Below are 27,505 nucleotides of genomic sequence, written 5' to 3' on the forward strand. Positions count from 1 at the left end.
CATCAGAATCCAAAGTTCTTTTGGTCGAGCAGCTTATAAAAGTCTCAATAACTCCATAAATTTACCCTCTACTGACATCTCTAACAGATATCTTGAATTTTAAATGAAGATGGAAAACTCTGAGCCAACTGGGACAGGTTTGAAATGGAATGTGCCATTCATGGAAGAACTGAAACGAGCAAGTTGCTGGTTTGCCAAAATGTTCAAGACTGATGGGTTTGATGAGTAAAAGTGGACGCTCTTCGATATAGGTTCTCAAATAATCTTTTACGTGAACACATGATCAAACTGGTTATACATATTGCACAGTAACGAACACTAATGTCTTAAAATGTCCCTCCCAGCATTATCTTCCACCCCTCAAAAAATCATGTTGAGATTACGACGAGGTAACGGTAAGGACACATGCCACACTAACCACGGTTTGTTTCCAGTTAAAATGAATCGGAACAAAACATGTTATGGGGTTGAAAATTAGGTCAAGAGTTGTCCTTTTGGCTCGTAGCGTCAAGTGACTCAGACAACCATTGTAGATTTTTGTTTTCCTTAATTATCAGTAAAATCTGTTATTTTTTAGGTTCTCTCATTTGCCAGCAGCATATGAAAGGTTCAGTCATTAAACACTTTGAAAACCTTTCAAAACGGACTTTAGTCAGAGACTTGTTGTTTCTCCTGAAAATTGGTTTCATCTTGGTTATTTAACATTTAGGAGACGATCAGCAGGAGGTTAAGCAGCAGTTGTGTAACTGTCTAGAAGTTTGACTTTTAAGTTTTTCAAGATGTTTAAACAGGATTTTCTATTAAATATTATTTCTCTTTCACTAACTGGAAGTTGAGGTTGTAATTCATCCTCAGAAATTAGTGCGTCTGTCAATAAAATCTGGCAAAAATATGGAAAGGAAAGTATATTTAAACCACAGGAAAGAAGGATTAACAAATTAACGACTATGAACTAGGAGGAACACTTAGCTCTAGTATGAAGAAGTGTGTGTGTGTGTGTGTGTGTGTGTTTCTGCTGTGTGGACAATAGCTGTAAGCTCAGCACCCTCCTGGCATCTGGCCCACCATAGTAGGAGTAAAGCTGTTTTGGTTTTGTCTCTTGTAATTCCAGTGCACCCCCCACCACCAGTTCTCTTTCTTCAAAAGCAAACTATAAAGTGATAATAGACACCACTGGATTGTGTCAGACTCGGGGGAGAGAAATCAGAAGCTAATCTAATAACAGGCCTGATCCATGCATGTGGCTCTGAGGCTTCGAGACGGATGGATGGTGAAAGTTTGCTTTCTGTGGACTCATTAATCTGAACACAGCTTCTGTTGAGGTTGTGTTGTTTTTCCTATGCAAGTTTGTTTTTCTGGAATTGCTCAGCGTTTCCTTGCCATACCTTTTTGCAGTGCAGCACACAGCTGTGCTAATGCTTGTAGCCGAGAACTCCCTCTTCCTCTGAAGTGGCTGTTTTTGCAAGCCACAGCTGATTCACTTTGCAGACCACTCTTATGAAAAAAAACAGCTCCGTTTCCAAATACGTCTTGGCATATTGGAGCTATGTTGCTCCAATAGGGGTTGTTATCTGTTTAAATAGATATGACTCGCATTGAAGGATTGATTTTCGCTTTAAACCTCATGGCTCACTTCATTTACCGTAGTTGTTTCTCCCACTTCTTAACACTTTAACAGACTCCTTTTACTGAAAACTGTTTCGGTAAATATGCAGCCATTGAAAGGATTAATCAGCCTGTGTTCTGACTGCCCACATGGACAGTCAGTGATAATTTGCTTTGCAGCAGTACCTTTTGAGTTAACTCTGTAGTTGCTTGGTTTGTTTTTATTGTCCAATGTTCTGGCGTGGTGATAAAGCCGGGCTTGTCACACAGTGTGAATTTGAAAAATTAGAAGATTGCGATGAGAAAACGTTTGGGCAAATACTCGATCGTTACCCTTTTCCTTGTGCCGTGAGAGCGCATAATTATTTTGTTCCTTTGCATATCCTCATTTGGTTTCCTTTAGTACTCCATCATCGAATCCTCCGAAATTCCAACGGTGGCAGACATTTTCTGAGCTACAAGTATCTCTCCCAGTAGCATAATCCACGCTACGTGTCATCGGAAATACGCTGCCCCAGTTTCATTGCAAGCAGATATGTGTTCTTACCTTGTTTTTTTTTTTTTTTTTAAGTATCGCATCATGACCTCTGCTTTGTTTTGTCTTGCAGAGATTGGCTCCTGGAGTGAACCAGTTTGCCTACACCTGCATACAGGACCATCCCATTTGGACCAACCATCAGTTCTGGGAAGCCACTTTCTACAGTGAAGTCCAGAGTCAGATCCGGGCCCTGTACCTGAACACCCCAGAAGAAAAGAGAGCCATCACCGCCACCCCTAAGGTAAGGAAAAACAAATGTCTAAACTGTGCTTTCTAAATCTTTTCCCATTAAAGAGTAATTGATTGATCCACAGTGAATTATAGCTGAAGGAAAAAACTATTTTTAACAAACTTAGCGTGATTGGAGCAAGGAGTGTAGCTTTATCTATTGCTCTTGGCCCTGCAGGATGCGGACCCCCAGTCTGCTGCAAGTATTGGTGATGAGCAGACAGCCATGGACCTGGCGGCGCAACAACTGCGCCTGTGGCCCAGTCTCAGCAAGGACAAGCAACAGGAGCTGGTGAAGAACGAGGAAAACACCGTGTTCAGCCAGGCCATCCACTACGCCAACCTTATGGTTTACCTGCTGGTTCCACTGGACACTAGCAAGAACAAACTCCTGCGTAACACACCTGTCACTGACTGGGAGAGTGGCAGCAACAGCATTGTGACAAACAGGTCAGGATTTTCTTCTCTGGACCAAGATGATACTTCGATTTCTTCCTGTTTGTTTTACTCTTTGGTTAAGATCTTTAGTAACACTTTATTTGAAGGAGTGTGCATTAGACTGACATGATACTGTCATAAACATGACATAACACATGTCATGAACATGAATGACTCTTCATAAATATTTACAACTATTGTCATGAAGTGTCGTTCGGCAAATAATGACACTTTTAATGCAAAGGTGCACTAAAAGTTGCATTAAAAGTTTATTACAACTGTCAGCTTTGCATTATTGAGTAAATAGTGAACCCTTTAATGCAAAATTCTATTAAAACCTGCATAAAAAGTCAATTAAAAATGTCAACTTTCATTTTCCTAAAATCCTGAAGGAGAACTGATGATTTTCAGTGACTTTAAGCTTAGTTGTACTTGGGTGATACAGCAGGAAATATTTTAAACGCCACCAGCACGTCCTCATCTGAATGGCTGAAAACAACTAAATTAATGTAATTAATTAAATTTGTTGGCGGTCTAGTCAAGTTCTGGACATAAATCTGATTGAGAGGCTGTGGCATGACCCTTCATGACCATTCATGTTGTAATGTGTAATGTTAAGGCATTAAAACAAATCAGGGAAGTAGAGTTGGTGAAATTCTTCTAAAGTGAATTAAAGATTTGTTCATAGTACAGTCGAAATTTTTACTCCTATAGTTATTAGGGGACTTTTATTTTGTTCTATGAAATCATCATTTAAAAACCAAATTTGGATCTTTAAAGACACAAAAACTATTTTGAGGCACAGCTGCTATGAAGTTTCGTAACATTTCTCCTTGACAAAACATAACAAAGTCAGAGCTCGATTTAAGCTTGCTCAGAAGATGTAAGGTAGAACAATCAGCTTCTGCTGGTGGAAACCTCAAGTTATGTTTTCAGGATCTGGGAGGAAGTGAGTCTCTATTAAACAAGGTGATGATAAGTCTGTGGGTGGATGTGGCATAACTCACAGTCTACATGATACCTTCTTTTCAGGCCAAACGGGCTGCTGTACTTCGTTTGTTTCCAACTTCAATCTGTCATTTGGGCTTATGCTTCTCCGGCATAAAACAGAACATGGTTTGTTTTCATCCACCTTCGGACTTCCCTCAATGGACCACACTAAATTAGGGTTTTTTCCCTCTGCTTTGCTGTAACTGTGGAGGGAGTTAGACAGGAAAAAACACCCCATGTTTATTAAAAGTGGAACGAAGTATGAATTTTACAATTGTGTCCAATGATCCGATGTTAAGTTTGTTACGGTTTGTGCAGAATTTAATTTCAATTTCAACAAAATAACATAATGTTGGTATGTTATCCAGTTTTATTTATTTCTGGAAGTTACAGAAATGTTTCAGCCAAAGATTTATTTATGTGGAAAATATTTGAAGTGTTTTATCTTACATTTTCATCCCAGACTTGTTTGTTTCTCTCAGGGAACATTTCGATTTCATCATGCTGTATTTGTCTTAGGGAGAGTGTTGCGTCACTTTCTCATGTGAAACAATCTCCAGTTTTGAGCGATAAATCCAGCCATCAATGCTTTGCTTTGCTGAAAACCAACCGGCCATTCGCTGCGCTTTATCAGTGCGCGTGTTTAAATGTGCAATCTGTCAGCATGCAGCCCCGTCTCTTGGAAGCAGCCCCATGACCTTTTCTTAATCTCACTGCGTCATCATTTATATTTGCAGCATCGCTGGCAGCATGGCCGAGAGCTTCGACACGGAGAGCGGGTTCGAGGACTCGGAGAACAGCGACACGGCAAACTCCGTGGTCAGGTTTGTTGCCCGCTTCATCGACAAGGTGTGCACGGAGAGCGGCGTCACCCAGGAGCACATCAAGAACCTGCACTGCATGATCCCAGGTGCAGCATTCACACTCCATCACAGCCCAGACTCCCTCCGCTTCGTGCCTCCCGGATGCATGTGTTATGATTTGATGCCAACACCTACAGAAATGTATAAGCTCATTAACTCCTGACATGGCAGACAGCCTCAGAAAGTGGATACATACAGACGTGTGCACTTGTAGTGCGTGTTCTCGGTAACCGATCCCCGTGTCTGACCCACAGGAATCGTAGCAATGCAGATGGAGGCTTTAGAGGCAGTTCATAGGGAAAGCAGGAGGTTGCCCCCTATTCAGAAGGTGAGTGTGTTCCTCTAAACTCAGCTGTGTGAAAGCTTATATCTGCACAGGGCTTTGTACAATTAAAGCTTTGACTCTACTGCGAATAATGTTAAGCTAAAGAGGATCATAAAACAAATTCAATTTTGAGGTTCTCACCTAAAGCTGGAAAATATGATTCAGCCGTGCTGCAGAACAATGGGTCAGCTGCTCCCAGGTTTATGCTTAAAAACCTAATCATCTCCTGCAGTCAGATAAATGTACAAAGTCTGTCTCTCTATACTTTTCTTTATGAGAAAACAAGGAATAAGTATTTGTGATAATTGCTAAATATTAGCAATTATTAATATTTAATTAATATTAATTTCTTTGATCATAAGTTGAACACTTCTGTTTAAATTCAATTCACCTCTTTAATTTGGAAATAAAAGTCACTGACTCCCAGTCTAACGTAATTTACGGACTATTGAGCACACCTGAATATAAGCCACACCCACTCACTTTGGCAAGAAAGAAATGTGTGCATATATAGGCTGCCTTCATCTATTAGTAGCAGTTGTTCATATTGTAATATGAGATATTTTCACTGAAAGTTTTTTTTAAATACTTTTTATATGCAGTATATGCCTGAAACATGGCTACTTAATAAAAGTTATTGATTACTGTCTTCATCTTCCTCCTGCGCACTAAAACCACTAAAGTCGTCTTCTCCATTGTCATATACTGACTCACACTTCCAAGTCACTTCTGTTACTCTTCAACTCATGCTGTCCATGCTGCAGTCCAGACTTTCAAAACCCATTGGTAAAAAGTCGTATATTAACCGCACTGCAGTGTTCTAAGCTTGTGATGAAAGTAGCGGCTTAAAATTTGGAAATCACAGTATTCTCGTCAGGCGAAGAGGAATGGAAAAGGAACTGAGCTAGAATCAATGTTATTACATTGCTGTCTCTTTCTCACTAACTCTAAATCATTTAAAAATACAGTATAAAACCTTGCATGACATTAAACTATTAATGTGAAGGCTGCAGGCTCCTCAGAACTAGTGGTCTGTAGCAGCGACATCCAAAAACACACACGTCATGCAGCCAGTCTGTTGCAATAAAGCTCCACACATATGTAGAAGCAGCTTAAATGAGATTCCTGTCCAACTAAACCTAGCTTAGATGTTTTAATGCTTATTAAATCAACATTAAGCCAAAAAAAAAAAATGTTGCACAATATAACCTTGTTCAACATATTTGTATCATCTGGATCTCACGTGGGTACTTTACAGCATAGTTAACTCTGCAATACTATAACTGAAAGGTGACCAAGTCATGATGTCACACCACCATGCTTGACAAGGGCTTGGGCCTATTAGGGGTTTGGGCTTATGTGTTTAGTTTAATTTTAACCAGACGTTGTATTAGAACTCAAAAGGTTTCTGATTTGTCTTGGATTTTTAAGTGGATATTCTCCAGACAAGGCCATGTCATTTTAAATGTTACCAGACATGTGAGCAACAGCAGTGATCTGAATTTACATTGTTATCTTTAGAAAGGAGGTTTTTTTTTTACTCTCGTCACGACTCTTGGTGTGTATCGTGCCTCCTCTAAATTTAGTCTGGTTTGCAGAATGCCAGTCACATCCAGTTTTTTTCCCAGCCAACAGCACACTTTTTGTTTTGACTTGGGGATCCAGCTGTGCCATATGTCTGCCAGTTCTCTACAAATCATACAATTATACACAAATAAACGTCATGCTATTACTGTCATGGGAGCAGCTTGGAAACCAACATGCACGTTCTGCCTGCTGCTCACGTGTTAATGTGAGACAGAACTTCCTCTCTTAAGAATATGCCAGAATCTGCTAGAAAGCATGCCACAACAACTTCAAGAGTCTTGATTTGCCTGGATGGTTGATGTCATAATAATTAAAAACTGTAATGGATCGTTTAGCTTGCAGGAGTAATGAGGTGCACGGGGACTCTACTTCTCTGTCCCACTTTTCGTTCAAGGACAGATTCAAGAGGCTATAATTATCTCCGGGCCAGACCTCAGTTCCCTTAGGTCGACTGTGGCCTCAACAGGAAACCCTCTGATTGAGCTGATGTCCCTTTTCTTTCAGATTTTGAACTGTGGAACAATTGAATGTTTCTGTGGCAGCTCTGCAGGTCAGAAGGAGGTGAAACGGCGAAGGTGCAGACATGCAATTGAAGAAATGGACAACTGGTTTTGGCTAATAATTAGTACTGTGAACAAACCACTAAAGTGCACTGCCATAGGCCACAATGGATCAAAAAGTGTTCAAAATTTCTTTATTTTACACTTAAGTGTTTCACCTCACTAAATTAAACTTAATATAAGACAAATATAGCCAAAGTACATAAAAAAAGCACTTTTTGGGTTAATTGTGATTTCATTTGTTAAAATTATCCAATCCAACTTGACTCCTCGGGAAATAGTAATTCTCAGATCTTTACAATTAAGAAATCATCTAACAGAACCCATCTGACAACATGAAGCTGGCCAAAATATCTAGAAAGTTGTGAAAGCTATCGACATCTATCAGTCTGGAAAGGCTTACAGAATCCTTTCTGTGACTCTGGGCCTAGATTAGAACACAGTTATCCACAAATAGAGAAAACATGAAACAGTGGTGACTGTTTTTTTATTTATCAATATCCTATGAGCAAGGTCATAAAGCAACATAGAACAACATCTATAGTGCTGCAGGCCTCACTAACTTCACGAGAGGAACTGAACAAAAGTGGCATCTTTGGAAAGAGCTTCAAGGCCAAAAACAACTTCTGAGCACAACGAGCATCTCGCGTGTGCAACCTTCAACCTCCACGTAAAAATGATTCGGCAAAGCAGAGCGGGTCCAAACTTGATCAAAAAGTGTTTCTAATTATTTCCATTTTTATTTTTCACAATTTAAAACTGAATAACCAAAAATGAAAGTCTGCCCTTTGTCATGCATGTCAGTTCCATTTAAATGTAAATCTCTAAATATAATTATTGCTAAATATTTTCTGCATGTGTAAAATACCTACTATCAGTTGTCCAGATGTCGAAAACAAAATGTGAAAATCAATAGTTCAGTGAACAAGACAAACAACTATTATTCCTCAGTAAGGCACAATTGAGTGAGTTCTCCTGCAGAGATTGAAAAGGGAAATTATTCCCCTCATAGGGTTTGCAAATTGATTGTTTTTCTTGGATGTTTGTGGGTTTGTGGATCATTTTAAAAATGCTGCATGGTGGTTTTTGCACGTAAGGCTTAAGACCTCTCCAAAGAGGCCATATGGTGCTCTGATTAGACATTATGATGATAAATTTATTTCCTGAATCTGATTCAGTGACGCAAATCTCACTGCTGAGCCGTCCAGTTTTAGTGCTTTCTTGTCAATAAAAAAAGCTGGAGCTCAGACGTGCATGCAAACAGGTACAGCGTCTGTTTTCTTTTTGCATAATGTGCTGGGTTTTTATGTTTCTTCCATCAGCCGAAGATTCTTCGTCCAGCTCTGCTTCCTGGAGAGGAGGTGGTGTCAGAAGGGCTGCGGGTGCTGCTGGACCCTGACGGGAGGGAAGAGGCCACCGGGGGCCTCCTCGGGGGCCCTCACATCCTGCCAGCAGAGGGGGCTCTCTTTCTTACCACATACCGCATCATCTTCAAAGGCATTCCTCATGATCCATTAGGTATGCACCGAATCACCGCAGTACTGATGTCACAATCGTCGAAGTAGTATAATTTACACAATACCATTGCCGATAGTCATAGAATATTTAGTGCCATGTAGGGATTTTCTTAATGCTATGAATGACTTAAAAATTCTGTTTTTTTTGTTTTGTTTTTTTTTCTTCCTGATCTTTGTGTGTTTGTGCAGTGGGGGAACAGGCGGTCATCAGGGCGTTCCCTGTGTCCACGCTGACCAAAGAGAAGAAGATCAGCATCCAGAACCAGCTGCAGCAGAACATGCAGGAAGGTCTGCAGCTCCGCTCAGCGTCGTTTCAGGTAAACACTTGAGGACGCTTGCCAGGTCATTCCTAGTTTTGCTAGTTGTTAAACTGTTGGTGTGTAGAGCTCAGCAAGTTGCTGCTCAGAGGTAAATTATCAGCAGGAATCATGTAATTTAGTGGCCTAACCTAACACTGCACAAAATGGAACAGTATTCAGTGTTTCACAGATCATTTCTGTCGGCTCTCAATGGGTTGGTGTTATGCAAACATTAAGTATTTCATAGAGCTAAGGACGCTTGCCTTAAGATAAATTTATAATATGGGGCAAGTAAACTTCTTCAGTTGGAACAAAATCCAAACAAAATAGTTTTAACAAATCACAGGTGCTACAGTTATTGAGAGGCCTGCTGCTACTTATTATTGCCAGCAGGATAGTTCATACTGTTCATTCCTCTTTGCCTTTTTGGCTTCTTGCTTTCCTTTGTGACCTCGAAACGCCACTCTTTCCTCCTTTACTGTTTTTCTCATCGTCAATGTCTTCTAGATAAATTACGTCCCTCTGCAGCCTTGTCTATCACTGGCCCAGTTTTAAATTGTTTAATCATGGCTCTGACTGTAGATACTTCCACATTTTGACAAGTAGCAGTCATATTTAGAGCCTGAACTTTTAATGCATTGATTTAAATTAATGACATTGATTTAAACACAGTTATTCCCTGTTTTTATATACAAAGTTTCCACCCAGAACCTATGTGCGTATTTCTGATACACCTGTATATCTGACGCACAAGCGACATCTGCAAATAACGACAAACGGCAAAACCTTTTTGTTTGCCCACTGGAAGTTAATTTTTGTTTCAAAAAGGAGAAAGAAGGAGTTGGCCCATCACCCAAACTATTAAAGCTTAACATGCCACCTCAATGCAAAACATGTTGCTGAATAACCTAAATAACAGATTAGGAATAATCAATATTTTTGTTATTAAACTCTTCTGCCCATTTATTCAACAATTTAGCTGCAGAAACGGTTTTTGAATTTAAAAGGTTGCTTATTTTGTCTATGTTTAGCTTTGGTTAAATATGATTAATTGTGATTAATTAAAGCCCTGCAATTAACTGGATTATAAATTTTAATCAAGCCCCACCACTAATCATATTGTGTCCAATTGCAGATATCCATCAACACTGTAGCAATTTACAGACTTAGTTGAACGGCATAGTCTCTTGTCTTTCCCATTTTGAAGAGTGATTAAAATTAAAAAAATATTTTATTTAATTACAGATTATTGTGGTGCCACTTTATGTTTCCGTATGGAGTTCTCTTCAGTTTAGGTAATGGAAGGTTGAGTTGTTGGAAAATTGTCTGCATGAGACTACACTGTTGAATAAAGATTTCATTTTAAGTCCTTCAACTCTCCTTTGCTGGCTAATTATTGTGGATGAATATATTTGTGCAGTTCATAAAAGCTTCAAAGAAGCAGTGCACTCTCATAGTTTGAAGATTAAGTAAATACATTTGTAGGAATCCAATAAAAAAGATCTTTTTAGCATCACGTTGAGACAGAGTCTTAAACCCAGAAGTGACTGAGCTATTTGGATCAAATTCCTCCCAACTCTGTAACAGCCAGTGTGATGCTGGGAGTACAAATTACGATTTTATGGCTGTTTGAATGCCAGTGTATGTGTTGGAAGTCCACCAGTATGAAAGGTTATTCATCCTGCGATCACCTGCAGTGCTGGGTTTCTCCATCCTACGAAATACCATGCCCCAACTGTGTCATGCTCTTCGGCGCTGACCTTCGATCCTCCTCCATGCTGTGGCCAAACTGGTATCAGTCATGTTATGGCTGCCGGAGTCACCTGACCTTAGCCCTGTTAAGCTTGGTAGGAATTTCTGGAAACGGCTGGAGCGATGTATTCATCATATGTAAACCTTTTCTAGGAATGTGTGGTGAAATCCCAGCCTAGCAGCTCAGAGTTGAGAGTTTGATTCTTGATAAGGCCCACTTTTTTTAAGCATCGTATTCTTTTCTGTTGTTTCACTTAAATTTGATGTTTTTATATCCCCTGATAGCAATATCTGTCAACAAGAAAAGGGAACCTGAAATTTATGGGTGTGTTCATACTTTTGGAAGGAGTTCCACTGAGTGCGAAATATCTTTTAAAAATCCCTGTGGTCTTGATATTACAAGCTTCTCAGAAACAAAGACAAGAGCTGTTTATGTGAAGCGTGTTTTGGTCCTCTTCAACTTGCTCTCCTGTAAAACTGTTTTATGGTTCATTCCTGTCGTTTTACAGATCAAACTAAGCCCAGTTGTTCTGCCTGTGCACGATGTTGTTTCTGCACTTGCTGTGCGTGCACTGTTGAACCCACACACAGGCTCATAGGGAGAACTTTACATGCTGTATCTTCTAGAGTAAATTTTACATTGGTAAATTTCTATTTTGTTAAAAAATGTTGGCCTTTTTTTAAGCGTATTTGTTTTTCTGTTTCAGCTAATAAAAGTAGCTTTTGATGAGGAGGTCAGCTCAGAGATGGTGGAGATCTTCAGGAAGCACCTGCAGAGAATCCGCTACCCACAGTCCATCTTCAGCTCGTTTGCGTTTGCAGCAGGACAAACGGCTCCTCAGCTGATCCTTCCTAAACCAAAAGAGAGAAACACTGGCTTCAGGTTTGCAACCTCAGGGCAGGAATGCCATGTTTTAAAACAATCATGTGTAATGAAATGAAGCCTTAGATAGAAGCTCTGCTTTGTTCTCCTCACAGAACGCTGTCGAAAACCATTGTCAAAGGTGCGAAGAGGGCAGGAAAGATCACCATGGGCCGAGGTAGTCAGAGCTCGCTGAAGAAGGCCGACAGAGGCAGCCGGATGACCTGGCAAGAAGATGATGACATTTCAAGTGAGAAAATAGATGTTTTTACATATTGAAAAAAGAAATAGACTAGGATAAAGGTTTCTTTATGTAATTCTGTGTTTTTGTGTCGGATTTAGTATCCGATGATGGTGAACCACCACCCAGCAGCACTTTAAGAGCGTCCGAGAGGTCCACCATGGAGCAGCTGGTGGAGCAGTCCTGTTTCCGGGACTATCAGCGTCTCGGTCTAGGCACCATCACGGTCAGCTCGTCTCGCTCCAAATCGGGCGATCAGTTCAGGATCACAGCCGTAAACAGACTCTACTCCCTCTGCCGCAGGTACGGCTACCCTCTGATCACCTGAGTTTCTTCAACTTTGTTTTCCCCAATGACTCACAACACAGCTCGAATTTTCCCACACTCTCTTCAGCTACCCAGGGCTACTGGTTGTACCTCAGGCCGTGCAAGACAGCAGTTTACACAAAGTAGCACGATGTTACAGGCACAGCCGTCTGCCTGTTGTGTGCTGGAAACATCCACGGACCAAAGCTGTGCTTATGCGCTCAGGAGGCTTCCATGGCAAGAGTGTGGTGGGGCTGTTCAAGTCACAGAATACATCCTCAGCATGTGGGTTTGCTTTCTAAGAGGCACAGATATTTCTAGAAACTTGAGCTTTTTGGTAATAAATCTTCTAGATTGCTACTTTGGATTACGACTTGCAAAAATTATGGCAAAAACATTACCATGGTTGGAAAAGAAAACCCAAGTTTTATTATTAAAGAGGTTATCTTTTCTGTTTTCGTCTTCAGCACCAGCCTCCTCGTCAGATTCATCCAGTAGTCTTGAACAGGAGAAGTACCTTCAAGCCATCCTTAACTCCATCCCAACCATCTCCAAAATTAATGGCACCAATACTCTGTCCAATCGCTCCCTTATCGGCCTTTCACCAGGTAAAATAGTATTTGCACCACTGGTTTATTAAACTACTCATAGCAAAGCCCATTTGCTATGAATGTCAGGTTTTTCAGGTTGTTGTTTTTTTGCCTTGATATCAAAAAAGAGAAAACAAAAGATATTAGTTTCCACTCGTACTTCATGATCAGATTGAAATAGGTGATATATTTTTGATCATCAGATAAAGTTTTATTCAGGAAAATTCTTTCTTATCAACTTCAACCTCGAAATCCATTATGGCTGCCCTGCGTATAAATGTTGGTTATAGCTGCTGTAAATAAGTGTTTGTCAGATCTTTCCACATAGTGCTATACCAACTTCTTGGTATAGAAGAAGTTGGTATACAGCCACGAACATGTGGCTGTAATGTTTGAAAGCACAAAATGCTGAGAAATGCTTTGCCAGCAGCTTGTATCACTGACAAAACGCTGGACACTGAGAGTGTCAATTAGCAAATTCCTCTAGTTTTTGAATATCGATCTAGAAGCTTGGTTTCTAATAACTGTTCTAAATGTTTCACCATGTATGACTACAAGCTATATAAGTACCACCAGTGATAGTTAGAAATATAGTGTGAAAAACATTTATTTAGACTAAATATGTTTACGTTTTTATCCTGTAATTGTCGTCTAATTCTTCATAAACTTAAACAAAATTACACCGCACGCTGACTATAATCGGATGTCTTTGTGCCTTGCTGTATATAACATTATCTGCTTTTAATGACAAACTGCTGACGATGTTTATCTTATAGATCTGTAAAAAATCTAATTTGTTTGCATGTTGACGAACGGCTGCAGTCTGATGTTATTTTGGTTTTCCAGCTAGAGCAGTAAAGATGGATTTTCATATAGAGCAGTACCAGTTGGCCTGCTTTGCACATCAGCTGAAAACCAGAGCATGAAAATGGCAGAAGGCCAATAATGTTATCAGTTAACAGTAATGGCTCCTAGTCAAAGCAGGGGGCATGAGAAAGGGCTGCTTAAAGCAAACAGAGCAAAACACACCTTAAAGTTTCCCAACTGAGACGCACTCTGACCTGAACTTGTTTGCATGTCTCTTTAGAAATTAACCCATAGAAGTGAAGCTGGGACAGATTTATTAAACGTAGGCTGCTCTTGGAAGTGAGTGAGGATATGAAGATTGCTGGTAAATGGAGCTGGAGTGATGTCAACACACAAACCAAAATTACAATAAGATATTATCATCATATCACAATTTGACTTACTAAATCGCATGTCCACTCTTGGTTTGACAGGTTAAAAAAAAACAACTTATACTGTCATAATACCAAATATTCTGAACTGAAAATTAAGACAACTTTTAATTTTAACTGAACTAAAAAATAATCAGTAAATATCAACAGTTTAAGCTGCCTTCTCTGCTGCCCATGCCCTTACTTGACCTGATTTAGCTTCAAGCAGGAGCATTAGGGCTCCCTTGGGAAAAAACTAGGCTTGTTTTCTAAAGGGACAAAAGGCCACATAGAGTTCATTTCTTCCGATAAAAAAGAAAGTGCACAGTAGCATTTGTTGAAGTTATTTCTGTTTTGTTTTCTTTGTCTCAGGTAATTGCTTTCTCCCTTTTAGAGTCTGGTCAGCAGTTATCTTTAATGACTTATCTTTATGTATACGTCTGTGTGTGTGCATGTGAGTGTCCAGTAAAAGAGACAGAGAAAGAAAAGGAAACTGTTTGTATTTAAGGGATTTAAGAGGAAATTGGTACAATAAAAGGTTATGTCAGAATCACCAGACTGTCTAAGGTCTTTCCTCGGTTCATTCATCTCTGACTTCTCCCAGCCCTGCTTGAATCCTGCTAACCCAGACAGTTTCTGCACATGTAGCTCAAGTAACTCTTGTATTTGGATCAGAAAGGATTTTCAGAGGGGAAATAGAAAACAAACAAGCAGATTTTGCTGTGTTCATATAAGCTTATGTAGACATACCGTGAATGCAGTTTTCATCTAATTCTCATTCTGAAACTCTATACATGTAGCGTGCGACTTGTGTTTACATCCTGTTTGCTGCGTCATTCTTTCGCCTTCAGGCAGTGAAAGAAGAACATCGCGGTTATCAAAGATGGCACCCGTCCACTTGGAGATCCCATTCTCAAGCAGCTTCACCAGAGGAGGTGCGTGTTTGACGTTGCTTTTCAAATATTCAGTGTTGTGTGTGGTTCTGCTGCCAGGTGAAACATGAAACACAAGTGTCACGTCAACACTGTAGCTTTCATCTAATCCCTTAAAGTCACGGTGATGAGATCCGTGTAAATTCAATGACTCCATGAATTTTAATTCTTCATTTGTGAAAATTAAGCTTCTTTGTGCAGTGAGAACATTCTAGAAATATTTATATTTCATTGGGTTGAAATTCATAAATGGCATCTGTTTTTTCCTGGTTTTTTTTTGCTTGTAGTTTTCCAGGCTCATTAGCAATTCTGTAATGCTATCCTCCAGATGAAGACTTAATGTACCATTAAGCTGTTATATTATTGTGACTGCTTGTGTAGGAATGTGAACTCTTAGAAAGAAACCTCAGTACAGTGTTTTTGTCTCGAAGTCAGCATATCTCACCCATTACTCACCAATTTAGTATAAAAGTCAAAGGCAAAAATACTGTTCAGATTGACTCAGCGGAGTGTGAGCTGGAAGCATGACACATCACCTCCTAAATTTTTGCATTGGCCTTCTGAGTAAAGGCGAGTGCTTTACTCCCAGTTTTTTGGTCAACTGAGTTACGAAAACTGCGTGTCAGAAAAAACCTAGGAAAAATATTTGGCAACCTAAAGATATAATTCCGTTTTTCAGTTTTAAGATGATTTTCTTTGCTTGGTTGCAAAATTAGAAGCATTTCATGCTATCTTTATGGAAATATCTGAAATTGTTTGCTAAGCCATTATTACTCGGGGCAGCAACTGGGAGAGGGGCGCGATAACACCCAAAAAATGTATTAGAGTTTTCACTTGCTTAATTACATGTCTAGTTAACAGGCGCCTCCCTGTGGTCTGCACAGTGTAAGGTGCAATAATCCTAAACACTGCTGGTGGCTGAATTTAGATTTGATTAGTGACTTATGATTCAGTAAAAGAAAAAAATGACAACTTTGTTTTTTGAGTCTGGGCTGCAATTCATTTAGCTATGCAAAAACTCAACTGTTTAGATCTTTTCTTAAAGATTCTTAAGAAAAGAATCTTAAAGCATTGTTGGCATTGTTTTTTTTCTATCTCTACATTTTACTCTAGATTTTGGTTTACACTGTATAAAAAGATATGCAGGTGTTTTTAACGTGAGATTTTCTGTGGCACCAAAACTATGACTAATTTTTCCATGTCAATTTGATTTTTAAAATCTGATTTTAAAGTTTAAAACATGTAATCATTCTGTCATTTATCGTGGGTTAAAGTGATTTTTACCTCAGACAAAACATTTAGCTTGAATTAACATTAAACGGTGCAAAAAAGAAGGTTGTGTCTTTTTAAACAGTGTATGTAGAAGATCTTTTGATTTAGTTTTTTATGCTAATATTTGTCCATCCATTCATCCTGTTCAGTTTTTTGCCCAAAGTGATTTTGGCAAACATAATTCAATGCTTCTTTTTTGCTAAAAGATGATTTAGGCACAAAAAAAATCACTTTTTGCAAAAACTGTGACGATATTAAAAATGCTCTCTTTTGCAGAAAGGGCTTTAATGGTGATTGAGTATGTGATTAGTTGTGTCTGGGACACCAGAAGTTGGGCACTCGCCCAGGGTGTCATCATGCACTGCTCTTAGGAACCAACACGTCACATCTTCTCTGCACAAAATAAATCTAAATCTGGTCTTTTTTTTTTTTTTTTTTTTTTCTAGTCTCCACCAATTATAACATGGAAAATTCATTCATGCATGCTGCTGTATGACAATCATTCCTCCAGTCATTAAAACAAAGTAATTTTGATTTGTTGCTACATATCGCCCAGTCTACTGTTTGTTTGCATGTGTGTGAGGTTGTAGGTTTGGTTGATATGGTGACGTTAATTTGCCCCATCCTCTCTCCTGTACCCAACAACCACCCAGTGCTTGAGTACAGAGACAAACTATTCACTCACTCAAACCAAAAACCTGCCACTAAGGAAAGAATCCACAATCAAGGTATAGTGAAACTGTTGCTTCTCCTTCTGTCTAACAGATATGTAGAGCCTTAGCCTTTCTCTAATCTACACAAACGCTCACTAACCAGGTCAAATGACATGGCTCATTCTGCTGCACAGCTCTTGCTTAGGCCTTTGTGTAACATCCTACTAATCATGGCTGACTTCGCAGCTACTCCTCTGGGAGCTGTGGTTTTTCACAAGCCATAGTGGCTGCTTTCATGTGGTCTTTTCTGTTGTTCATGTCTTGGCTCAGCATTGCTGTGGTCAGCTATGAGCCGGGTCCAAAACGACAAGGAGAGGAAGCCATTTGTCATAAAACAAGACTCGAACGTAATGAAAATCCTGCAGCTCAGAGAAGACACGTCAACTAAGCAAGAAAGGTGCATGTCAGGGAGTAAAAATCCTGCAGATATATTTGGTGTATGTGTGACACCAGTGTTTTTCTGTTTATAACTGAGTCATCTTGATCCTGTCATCAGGTCTGGCTTCAAATGTAAACAGTTAACTGATTCTAACTATGAAAGGTTTTACAGAGAGTTTATAAAACTCGATATGTTTCAAAATAAACTTCTGCATATTTTGAAGGGATTTTAGTTTAAATGATTAAAAGCTCCTATAAAACTTGTCCGCTTTAAAGCGTTTGGAAAAATGAATGAAATTCAAAAGGACTGAAAGTGATTTTTGTGGAAAAAAAAATCCCTTCTCTTAATGGTGATTTACGATGTTTGGACATTATGGCATGCTGGCTATCATAGAAATTGGTTCGTAGACTTGTTGACTCGCTAAGAATTCCAGCAACTTCTGCTTCTAATATCTCAGATCCACACAGGCAACTGCTTTCCTGGCAGACGCAGAACATTAAGGTGTTTATATAATCCAAATTGAACGGCTGTGCATGTGAATGCAGACTGCATGTCGTACGTTATTCATTATTCAGCCCTAGTGTATTTGACGGCATGTGTACATTAGTGTCATTCAGACAAGCCGGCTCCTGCATGTGTGCGGATGTATGTGACTTATTGATTTTTTATTTTTTTGCAGGCATGTGGGCCAGTCTGCGTTCAAGCGGCAAACTCTCTCAGAATCCGTCACAGGGCGACGTGGGCGCCAGACTGGCAGGGAAGGATCTGGCGCCCCCTGCAGGAAGCAGCAGTCTGCAGGCTCAACTACGAAAGCATCGAGCCGCCTTTTACATCTTTGGAGAAAAGTCACATCTCAGGGTGAGAGAGAATACCAGAAGCTTCGATAAGTTTTATTTTTCACAAATATTTGTAGCTCATTCATACTGTTTTGACTTAAAATCTACTTTTATATGAACCGTGAACACAGGCTCAAACATTTCTTTTAGCTGTTTAGGTTGTGGCGGTCACATTGTTGTCGTGATCTATAGGAATCATACTTCTTCCCTGCGATTTGACATGTATTTTTCTGTTAATGTTTGCCTGAAAGCTATGGCAGAGTGTTAAGTAGCCCGGCATGCAGAACATTTACAGATGATCTAGTGTGCTTCTTTAAACAGTTAGTACAGGTCTACGGGCTATACAAAACACGTTCATTACATTTTTTTGCACAAAATCATTCTTAGATAGTGAAATTTCAGTCTGCTGATTTCTCCCTATTTTGAACTTTCAAAACAGGCTATTTAAGGACCTCTTCTCACTTTAAACCAAACAAGCTCTTGCTGGCCACGCCCCAAAACTCAACATTTACACTCGCAAGTGAAAATGGCTGCAAACACATGCGCAATTGTACAACCATACCTCTTTGAAAAGCAGAAGTGGAGCCTCCAGCACCACCAACAAGAATGCATCAAGTGGTTTCTGGATAGTAAGTCAACAACCAAACACTTCTCTTTTCCAGCAGCCATTGTACAGCGCATACAGTGGTAAAACCAGCTGGCCAAACATGCAAGAGCTCAGCTCGGGTTGCCAGGCAACAGACTGGGCTTGACTAGGGTTGCTAAGTAAACCCTAATACTTGCTAAGTATTAAGTCAATTGTGACTTAATAATTGGGAGGTCTTTTTTCTAAGCGTTGCTTTTAGAAGCAGTTCAAAGTATAAAAAAGCACAAAATGTTAATTTTGCATAGTAGGTCTGCTTTAACATAATGTTCACCTACCAGAGTTTACAGTTATGGTAAGTGTTGGGAAATTACACCCCTCAGCTATTTAATACTGTACCAGCGTTCAGGTGCTGGTTAACTCAAATTACCATCAAATGACAAATTCAGATAATGAAACTAAACTTTTCCTTAACACCACAATGACAAATCTATAGCATTTAAATTTATCATGTTCTTGCCTTTGATTGTGAACACAACACAGGGACTCAGACTGGACTCCTCTCTGAACTGTGAACTGGTGCCGGTGGAGTTTGCAGACGCTCGTCAGGTAAAAGCTGCCTTTAAGAAGCTGCTGAGGGCCTGCGCTCCCAGCGCCCCCTTGTCCGACTCGGAAGACTCCTTCCTCAAAGCCCTGGAGGAATCTGAGTGGATGCTGCAGGTGACTAACAGCCAACACATCTACAACCGGATATTCACTTGGAGTCCAGCTGAAAGTTATGTGGTGAATGTAAGGTCATCCTGTATAGCAGATTCACATCATGGATAAATTATGTGAATAAATCCACTCTGAAGCCATTTTCCCAAAGGAAACGCATTCTTAAAGGGCTCAGAGCATGCTAGTTATTTGATTGGCCCCCTGCAGCCTTACACTTGGCACTCCACACAAACTGTGGGAATCTAGCAGCGCTGAATATGTCCTTTTCCCCCAGACCCAACATGGCAGTATGTCCATGGTGGGTAAATGTGTCTGTATTTGCTCATATGCACATATGTCAATGTCTCACAGCTTCACAAGATCCTGCAGCTGGCCCTGTCTCTGGTGGAGCTTCTGGACAGCGGCTCGTCCATCCTGCTCAGCCTGGAGGACGGCTGGGACATCACCACACAAGTGAGAGAGCTTCATTAATGCCTTCCTGAGCGACACACATACAGATGTGAGGAAGAGAGTGAGATCAGTTGATCCACAAAGACTTTTGGCAGATCTCTGCTGATTAAGATCTCAAGTGAGACACCCAGTTTCCATGTGCTGGCCACATTACAGCGAGGATTCGTAGGATTTGATTAGTGCTGCAAGTGTGTTGTGCAAAAATGTCTTTGGTTTAAATGCCTCTTTGAATCATTTCGGTTCCTGCTGATTGTTTTGCGTGTGGAGAGCTTCCCGTAGATCGTTAGTTTGTGCAGCCATGCTGAGGAGTCCTGTCATGTCACACTTTGTTTCCAAGTAGTTTATAGAGATTGAAAGGAGAAACAAGTACCTTCACAGCGCACCTCAAAGACAGCCGTGTGTGATTCATAAATAAGCCGTTTCTCCTCTTCCCGCTCATCCTCTGATCGGCTGTGTCTCTGATATCCAGATATGATAATAAACTCTCAAGTATTTCAACCTTGCTTCACTAAATCGGTCGTAAATCTAATCTTGGTTTCTGGGCTCATGGTTCTGATTTTGTAGGTATGTAAACATGTCTAAGTGCTGATCTGTTGTCAGTATCTTAGAATTTTTTATTTGTTTTCTGAGCTCATGTTTTCCATGGTGACCTGTGCTCATGTAAGTCTCCTGATATGTTTATGAGGCTTGTAAGGCCCCAAGCTGCTGCTCTGAGGTTCCCTCATGCGCAGCACGTGTTCGGCCCTGAGCATCTTTCTCCATGGGCCGCCGGCTCCAACCGGCCAGGTCCAGCTCGGCCCCGGCACTAACAAATGGGATCCATATGCTTTGGCTCTCCCTGCCTCACTTCATAGGCACAGGATGCAGAACTGTCTTTGCTTTTTTTTTTTGTTTCTTTTCTTACACATTGTCCATTGCTCTTCTTTAGAGGCGTCATTTAGTTGCCAAAGCTCAAGGGTCTTCTAGTAAACCTCACAAGGGAAAACCTAAACTTTGTTTCTTGCTCATTCGACACGCGTCAGGGCTCATTAGCTAAGGGGACGCGGGCAGGGTAGCAGGATAACAACACAGCATGTATAGACAAGTGGTTCTTAATAGTTGTTTAGTAAAAATCGGGCAAGTGTGCCTCAGTGGTTTCGATAATAAATATTGAGAAATTAGCTTTTGTTTTTTTTTGTTTTTTAAGCTGATTGTCAAGCAGGACCAGGGCAGCGTAATATTTAGCCATCCAGAGCTACTTTGCTTTAAACTGCACCCCTTTTCCAACACACCTGAATCAAACGGCTGAATCCCCTCCTCAGCGTGTCATTCAGCTTTGCAGACGCCTGGTAACAAGCTATTAATTTCATTGCTGTTGGTAATGGATGCATCTAAAGATTGCATGATAGTAGCTCTTGAGGACTGGACTTAGCCACCTCTGATCAAGGCTGCGTGATGGTGTTAGGTTTGCTGAGAGCTGCGGGTGCGGCTCAGCAAGTTGATACATTGCAGATTCTGCATAAATGTTATAAAACAGCTTTCAGTCTGTTTGAATAGTCCAGCGATGAAGGAGGATTTTTGATAGTTATCAGGACTTTGCCTGTCCATGCAAATTACAAAAATGCACTAATAACCTTGATATATTTCTGAATAGCAGTGTTGCATAAAGCATATATCATTTAGAGATTGTTTTTGAAACAATCTCTGGCAACGGAGAGTAAAAATTAATGTGAAAATTCAGTTACGTTATTGCTATAATATGTTCTTTGTGCATTGCCATTTTATTGGGTTGTAACGTCAAGAAAAGAAATGACCACAATACTTTATGAGCTCAGCAAGAGATGTCAAAATTCCACTCATTTCATTTTAATCATTTAATGCAACATCAGCGTAAAGGAATGCTCTGATTTTCTTTTTAAATGCTCTCTCAGGATCAGAAGCCAGAGCTGCATGTTGTATGGTGGTCAGTTCATTGTTCGCATTTGCAGTTTAGGGTTTTAGAAAAAATAGCTAGTAGCTAAAATATTAATTTGTTTCTTTTTCTCATGTCTTTAGAAATTGCCTACATGCAAAACCAACAAAAAAAAACAAAGATTAAAATATTCCTAAACTGTATATCTTCTCCTTCAGGGATTTTCTTTCCCACTGCTAGAGAATTTATAAATCAAACTTCTCAGCAGTGATTTAATAACATTAAACAGCTCATGTAAAACTCTGCAACCTACCCAGTCCTAATGAACTGGCCTCTAAATTAACTGATTTTCACACCCTTGGTCCCAATGCTCATGCACTATTCAAACTGGGATCACATAAAAGTCGACCCATTCAATTTTAAGACAGCGGCTTGATGATTCATGAAATCTGCTCAACTTCCTCACATTTACAACATTTGCAACACACTTTTTTAAATATGTCGGCATAAATGGCAGAGTTAACAACTTGATCCTTGTCTTTATTCTTGGATTTCTAAAAGCTAAAAGCTTCAAATCCGACATGCTGCATGAAATACAGAAGTTGACAACTCTAGCATAAAATTGAGTAACTTGTCTCTACTTCATTCAGCCTTCCTGTCTGCTTATAGTAAAACTCTCTTACACTAAATAAACCACATACATGTCCATGGCTCATTTTTATACAACTCTGTGCTCAGTCTGACTTCATGTTTAACTGGTAGCTTTTAAGTTTTCTTATTTTTATCAGTAATGTAGTGTTGTGGTCAGCCTGACCTGGCAGCAACCAGATACTTTAGCTGATGGGAAAAAGATGAGATTTGTAAATTTCCCACTAGTCTTTCCTGACTCTGGGTCGATTTGACTTTGCATTTCTAATGGGAACCAGAAACCGTATTATGCAGGAGTGATGGTATTTACCTTGATCATGGTCGATCTGATGAACACTCTGGTCTTTGTTTTTTTGTTGTTGTTTTTTTTATCTGTTGTTTCTCTTCTCAGGTTGTTTCATTGATCCAGCTGCTGAGCGATCCCTTCTATCGAACCCTGGAAGGTTTCCAGGTGCTCCTGGAGAAAGAGTGGCTCTCCTTCGGCCACAAATTCAGCCAGCGGAGCAATCTGAGTCCCAGCAGCCAGGGCAGCGGCTTCACTCCCATCTTCCTGCAGTTCCTGGACTGCGTGCACCAGGTGAGCTTCACGCCTCTCTGCCACAGAGCCGCCGAACCTTCCAGCATCTCCTCCTCTGCTACGTGCCTCTCCTCAGCCTTCCCTCCGTGACTCTTAACTTCATTCATGACTTGCTTGTGAGCTCATGAGATTCCTCAAAACTAAGTAGACAAGTTGAGCATTTCAGCTGTCATTAATTAGATGTTTGTGTAGCTAGGCACCTCTCAGAGCGGAATGTGTTACAGTTTATTGCACCTAAGCGCGTGCAGAGAGGCTGCTACCCAGATGCTTCGTAACCTCGGTGATCAGAGTTGAACTGTCTGTTCTCGCGTGTTTCAGTGTTCGCTTTTTGTTTAAAGCCGCATGTGGAAGATTGCAGTTTTGGGGATTGAAGAAAGGAAGAGGGGAGAACTTGGGTGCAGTTCAGGCATTGTGGGGAGGGAGGAAGAGGGAGAGGCGCAGATTTAAGAATGAATCCCCCACAGCTAAGGACCAGAAAACTCTGTCCTCTCAGAAATGCAAAATTAGAAGAATGCTGTGGGGGCGGGGGGTTGTGTGTCTCCTGAGGTCTCACAGACCCACTCCCATACACTTACATCAACGCATAGTTTCTGCATTTGTCTTTTGAAAGTGTAGGCTTGGCAAATGAGACGGGTTGGCGGCGTTTCTGGGGTCTGGAGAGTTATAAACAGGGGAAGCGAGAAGAGATTCGGACAAGAGCTGAAAATAGAAGTGCCTCATCTCCCAAACAGCTGTTGTTTTTGCCAGCAGACCCAGGTGGCCTCAAATATTCAGTGCTCTTGTTGGCCACCTCACCCTTCTGGACGGGAACAATAGAGCTACAGTCCAGTCTGGACTGTGTCTGCTGGTGGTGATATTACTGACCACTGAGGGTTTAGGAGATGCTCCTTCCTGTTTCTCGTTTACACGCTGGAGAGATGTGAAGCCACAAAGAGGCATCTCAGCTGTCCCACACATGGAGAGAGACACAAGGACTTTCCCTCCAGGCCTCTAGCTGTCTTAAACTTTTCTCTCTCTCTTTTTTTTTTTTTTTTTTTCCAATGTCCTTGCAGATTCTGGACCAACATCCTATGGAGTTTGAGTTTAATCAGTATTATCTAAAGTTCCTGGCGTATCACCACAACTCCAACCGCTTCAAGAACTTCCTGTTGGACTCTGACTATGAGCGCTTGGAGCACGGTCAGTGTCATTAAAGTTTAAACCAGGAATATGGGAAAATAATTTATTATACTGAACTTTGTTACCCAGAAACAATCTCAGGGTGTCGCACAGGGGCAAAGCACAACCCACGTATTGAGGCCTTAGTCCTCGTGGCGGTGGTCGCAGGTTCAATTTACAGCCTGGCGACATTTGCCGCATGTCGTCCCCCTCTCTCATTACCCTGTTTCCTGTCGAACCACTTTCAAATAAAGGCCGCTAGAGTCAACAACAAAATAAAAGAAACAATCTCAGTGAGTTGAAAACATGAAAATAGTCTTGGACAGCGTTGTGAGGCCACAGGCGTCAACGTTACTGTCAGCATTGCTAAAGTATCCACACCCAATTAACTTTTCCCATTTATTTCATGTTAAACCCTGAAACTTTAATATATTTTATTGGGGTTTTATGTGATAGATTAACACAAATCAGTTCATCAATACAGAGTGGAAGGATAGCGACGCATAGTTACAGCAATCTGTTATCAGTGTATAAACAAGGTATCTCTTGTTTATATCAGTGAACAAACAAGGGAGGCGCAGGAGAAAGGTCGGGGAGATAGTTGTGGAAAAGATGAATTAAGTTTTAAAACAATAGCACTGGTCACTGTTTTCCTTTGGAAGAATGTGGTAGGATGAGACCATGGTATATTGTTTTAGTTGACATGCAAAGTGCTAAGTGGAGCAGAAATCTAAAACAGCACATCGGCCTTAAACCAGGGGGCTGCAACGTTTACAGTCTAAAGAACCATTTCCGCTCTCAGGCCAGCCAAATAAACCCTTAGTGCTGCAAATGTCACAGGGTTTTTTGAAAAGGACAGCTCATAAAATTGCAGATAAATATCTACTCTCGGGAATGTGTGGTCATTTTTAAAGAATCACAATTTTACTCCTATTTTTATGACTTTGAATAAAGATAAACATAAAATTGAGCAAAATCACTTTTCTGTGGGATGGAAAATGAAATAAACAAAACAAAAAGCATCTCGATTCCTCATGATATCCAACAAACAGATCTATAAACATTTTACATTGTGTTGGAATGAAACACATTGCTTCATTGCAACACAAGGGTAACCCTAACCCCGTAAAATACACCACAGTTTGGTGGCATAGGGGACAGCGTGACCCACGTTTGGAGGCCCTGAGTTCTCGACGTGGCCGTCGCGGGTTCAATTCCCGGACCAGGCAACATTTGTCTTCCCCCCTCTCCTGTCAGCCTACTTTCATATAAGGCACACTAGAGCCCAGAAAAAGACCCCCTGGAGGGGAGGGAAAATAAATAAAATACACCGAAGTTTGAGTTTGTAATTTGAAAAAATTCAAGGTGTAGAAATATTTTGATTAATCTAAAAGCTTTCGATACATTGAATTTTAATGCACTATTAACTTTTTATCAGTTCATTCTATAAACTTTGATAGGTTGTTTCAATGTGTTTCTGTGGTATCACTGCTGGTTCTTTTGTTTATTCACTCCCACTTCAAAGGGCATTCCCATTTCTACAAACCAGTAAACTGATTGCTTTTCTCCAACTATTATGGCAGCCTGTCTGTTTGTTGTTTTGCGTCCGCTCAAACGATCTCCAGCAGACACACGGGTTTTGTGAATTCATCTGCTCCACCTGCTTTTGCTTTAAACAGGGTTGCTGTTTGAGGACAAAGTGGATAAACAGGGCCGTAGAGGCATCTGCGTCTGGGATTGTATCAACAGGATGCACCGGAGGAGTCCCATCTTCTTCAACTACCTGTACAGCCCTTCGGAGAGCGATGTGAGTCTTTCTGCTTCCTGTCGCCCCTTCGCTGCAGAAACTAGCGATGGTAAAATAAATGGAAAACATTTCAGCTTCGGCAACAATCCCTGTTCCAGTCTAGTTAAACGAACCACGTGTGTCTAATTTAATTGACAGTATTAAGTTAAAGCTGCTCAACAAACGCTCAAATTGCTGCTATTCAAAGTGCAATTAAACAGTGAATAAAAGTCGTTGCCACGTTGTAAAATGCTTTGTTATTTTCCAATTTTTTCGCACAATTTAAAACTAAACTTGGCAAAGTTTTAAACTGTTGCCCAACCTAGCTGTGCATTACTTTCATATTTACCGGTGTAAACCATGTAACTACATCAAAAATGATTAGGAATATATCGATGTCTGACAGAAGCCAGTACCTGTGTGGGGATTCATTTATCACATAACCCACATCCTCCTGATGGGACTGTAATCTGCTAATTTCATTAAATTTAGAAACAAAAACTTTAAACAAAACTGATTGAGCGTGTGAAGACCAAACAGTCTGCTCCTCTTTAAGCATTAGCCGCTGTCAGACTTTTACTGCTAAACCCTTCCTCAGTATTCTAGATTTTTCCGTCTAATCCCTTTTTACGCTGGTCTTCTTGACAGCTTTGTCTTTAGCTTCTTTGACGAACTTTTGGTAACTTGAGTTCAAAGCCTGATTTTTAATGGACCTCAACAGTACAAACAGCTGCTGTGTTTCAGCTGGATGTGAATTACTGACACCTATCAGCTAAGAGTGTTTTAAATCAGCATTTTAATCAGATACCGGGGATTAGACCACGTATTATTTTTGTGTGTTTCACTCTTGACGTAATTTCCTCTGTTGATCTCTTAGTATTTATCCACTGCATCAGTGACTAAATATCACAGCGTATAAATCTTGAAATGACTTCTGGAGAAATATTTAGCCTTTGTTAGACAGAACTGAGCTTTGAAAGGATGGAAAACTATTGTGTTTTTCATAATTGGGAGGTCGGTGATTGTGATTAGAATGATGATAGAAATAAAGTCTGGTGTGGACTGTCCAAACAGGAATGTAGTGGGACAGTGCTTGTCCACGTCCTTATTTAATGCCCACTCTGATTCACGGGGGAACGGATTTCATTTTAAATTGCGTCGATGCCGGAAGCTTCATGTGTGCCATAATCTGAGCTTGTTCCAGCTGTCCTTGATCATCCAGCTGAGGAAATCCTTCAGATTTTTCTTCAGAGATTGTTTGATAAAATTTTTCTGGGGAAAAAGTAAAATGGGTAAATAAAAGAACCTTGAAGTGTGATTTAACACCCGTATGCCGCTACAGATGACTCCCTGCTGAGCTTACCCAGACAGTATCAGGTTGGACTCTATAGAGTAACCCACCCGGCTCTCGTTGTGCAGGTGATCCTGAAGCCATTCGTCAGCATCCCCAGCCTGATTAAATGGGACTTCTTCACAGAGGAAACTCTGTCGACTGGACCGTGCTACGACTGGAGGATGATGGCGGTGAGGTCAGAGAGCGCGGAGGAGGCGGACGCCAACGCAAACAGCAAGAGGAGGATCGTTTGGCCGTGTTACAGCAACGTGAGCAGCGCCCAGCCGGACGCCATCACCAAACTTCTCACTG

General features: G+C 40.5%; 1 protein-coding gene across 5 annotated transcripts in view; it reads left to right on the plus strand.

Annotated features, from left to right (window-relative positions):
• sbf2 (SET binding factor 2) overlaps positions 1-27,505 on the plus strand; it is a 112,607-nt gene that overhangs the window by 81,476 nt on the left and 3,626 nt on the right. For 4 of the 5 annotated variants that reach the window (XM_044135488.1, XM_044135479.1, XM_044135449.1 and 1 more), the window contains 20 exons: positions 2,214-2,384; positions 2,550-2,821; positions 4,537-4,709; positions 4,917-4,990; positions 8,457-8,652; positions 8,841-8,968; positions 11,410-11,585; positions 11,681-11,814; positions 11,907-12,108; positions 12,200-12,396; positions 12,579-12,719; positions 14,770-14,853; positions 16,776-16,850; positions 17,894-18,072; positions 19,177-19,353; positions 19,702-19,803; positions 22,731-22,916; positions 23,969-24,095; positions 25,754-25,881; positions 27,280-27,504. In XM_044135488.1, coding sequence (XP_043991423.1) covers positions 2,214-2,384; positions 2,550-2,821; positions 4,537-4,709; positions 4,917-4,990; positions 8,457-8,652; positions 8,841-8,968; positions 11,410-11,585; positions 11,681-11,814; positions 11,907-12,108; positions 12,200-12,396; positions 12,579-12,719; positions 14,770-14,853; positions 16,776-16,850; positions 17,894-18,072; positions 19,177-19,353; positions 19,702-19,803; positions 22,731-22,916; positions 23,969-24,095; positions 25,754-25,881; positions 27,280-27,504 — 3,147 coding nt within the window. The remainder of the gene's footprint in view (positions 1-2,213; positions 2,385-2,549; positions 2,822-4,536; positions 4,710-4,916; positions 4,991-8,456; positions 8,653-8,840; positions 8,969-11,409; positions 11,586-11,680; positions 11,815-11,906; positions 12,109-12,199; positions 12,397-12,578; positions 12,720-14,769; positions 14,854-16,775; positions 16,851-17,893; positions 18,073-19,176; positions 19,354-19,701; positions 19,804-22,730; positions 22,917-23,968; positions 24,096-25,753; positions 25,882-27,279; position 27,505) is intronic. The other variant, XM_044135458.1, reaches the window with a different exon arrangement.

The sequence above is a fragment of the Gambusia affinis genome, linkage group LG02, assembly GCF_019740435.1.
Source record: "Gambusia affinis linkage group LG02, SWU_Gaff_1.0, whole genome shotgun sequence".
NCBI lineage: Eukaryota > Metazoa > Chordata > Actinopteri > Cyprinodontiformes > Poeciliidae > Gambusia > Gambusia affinis.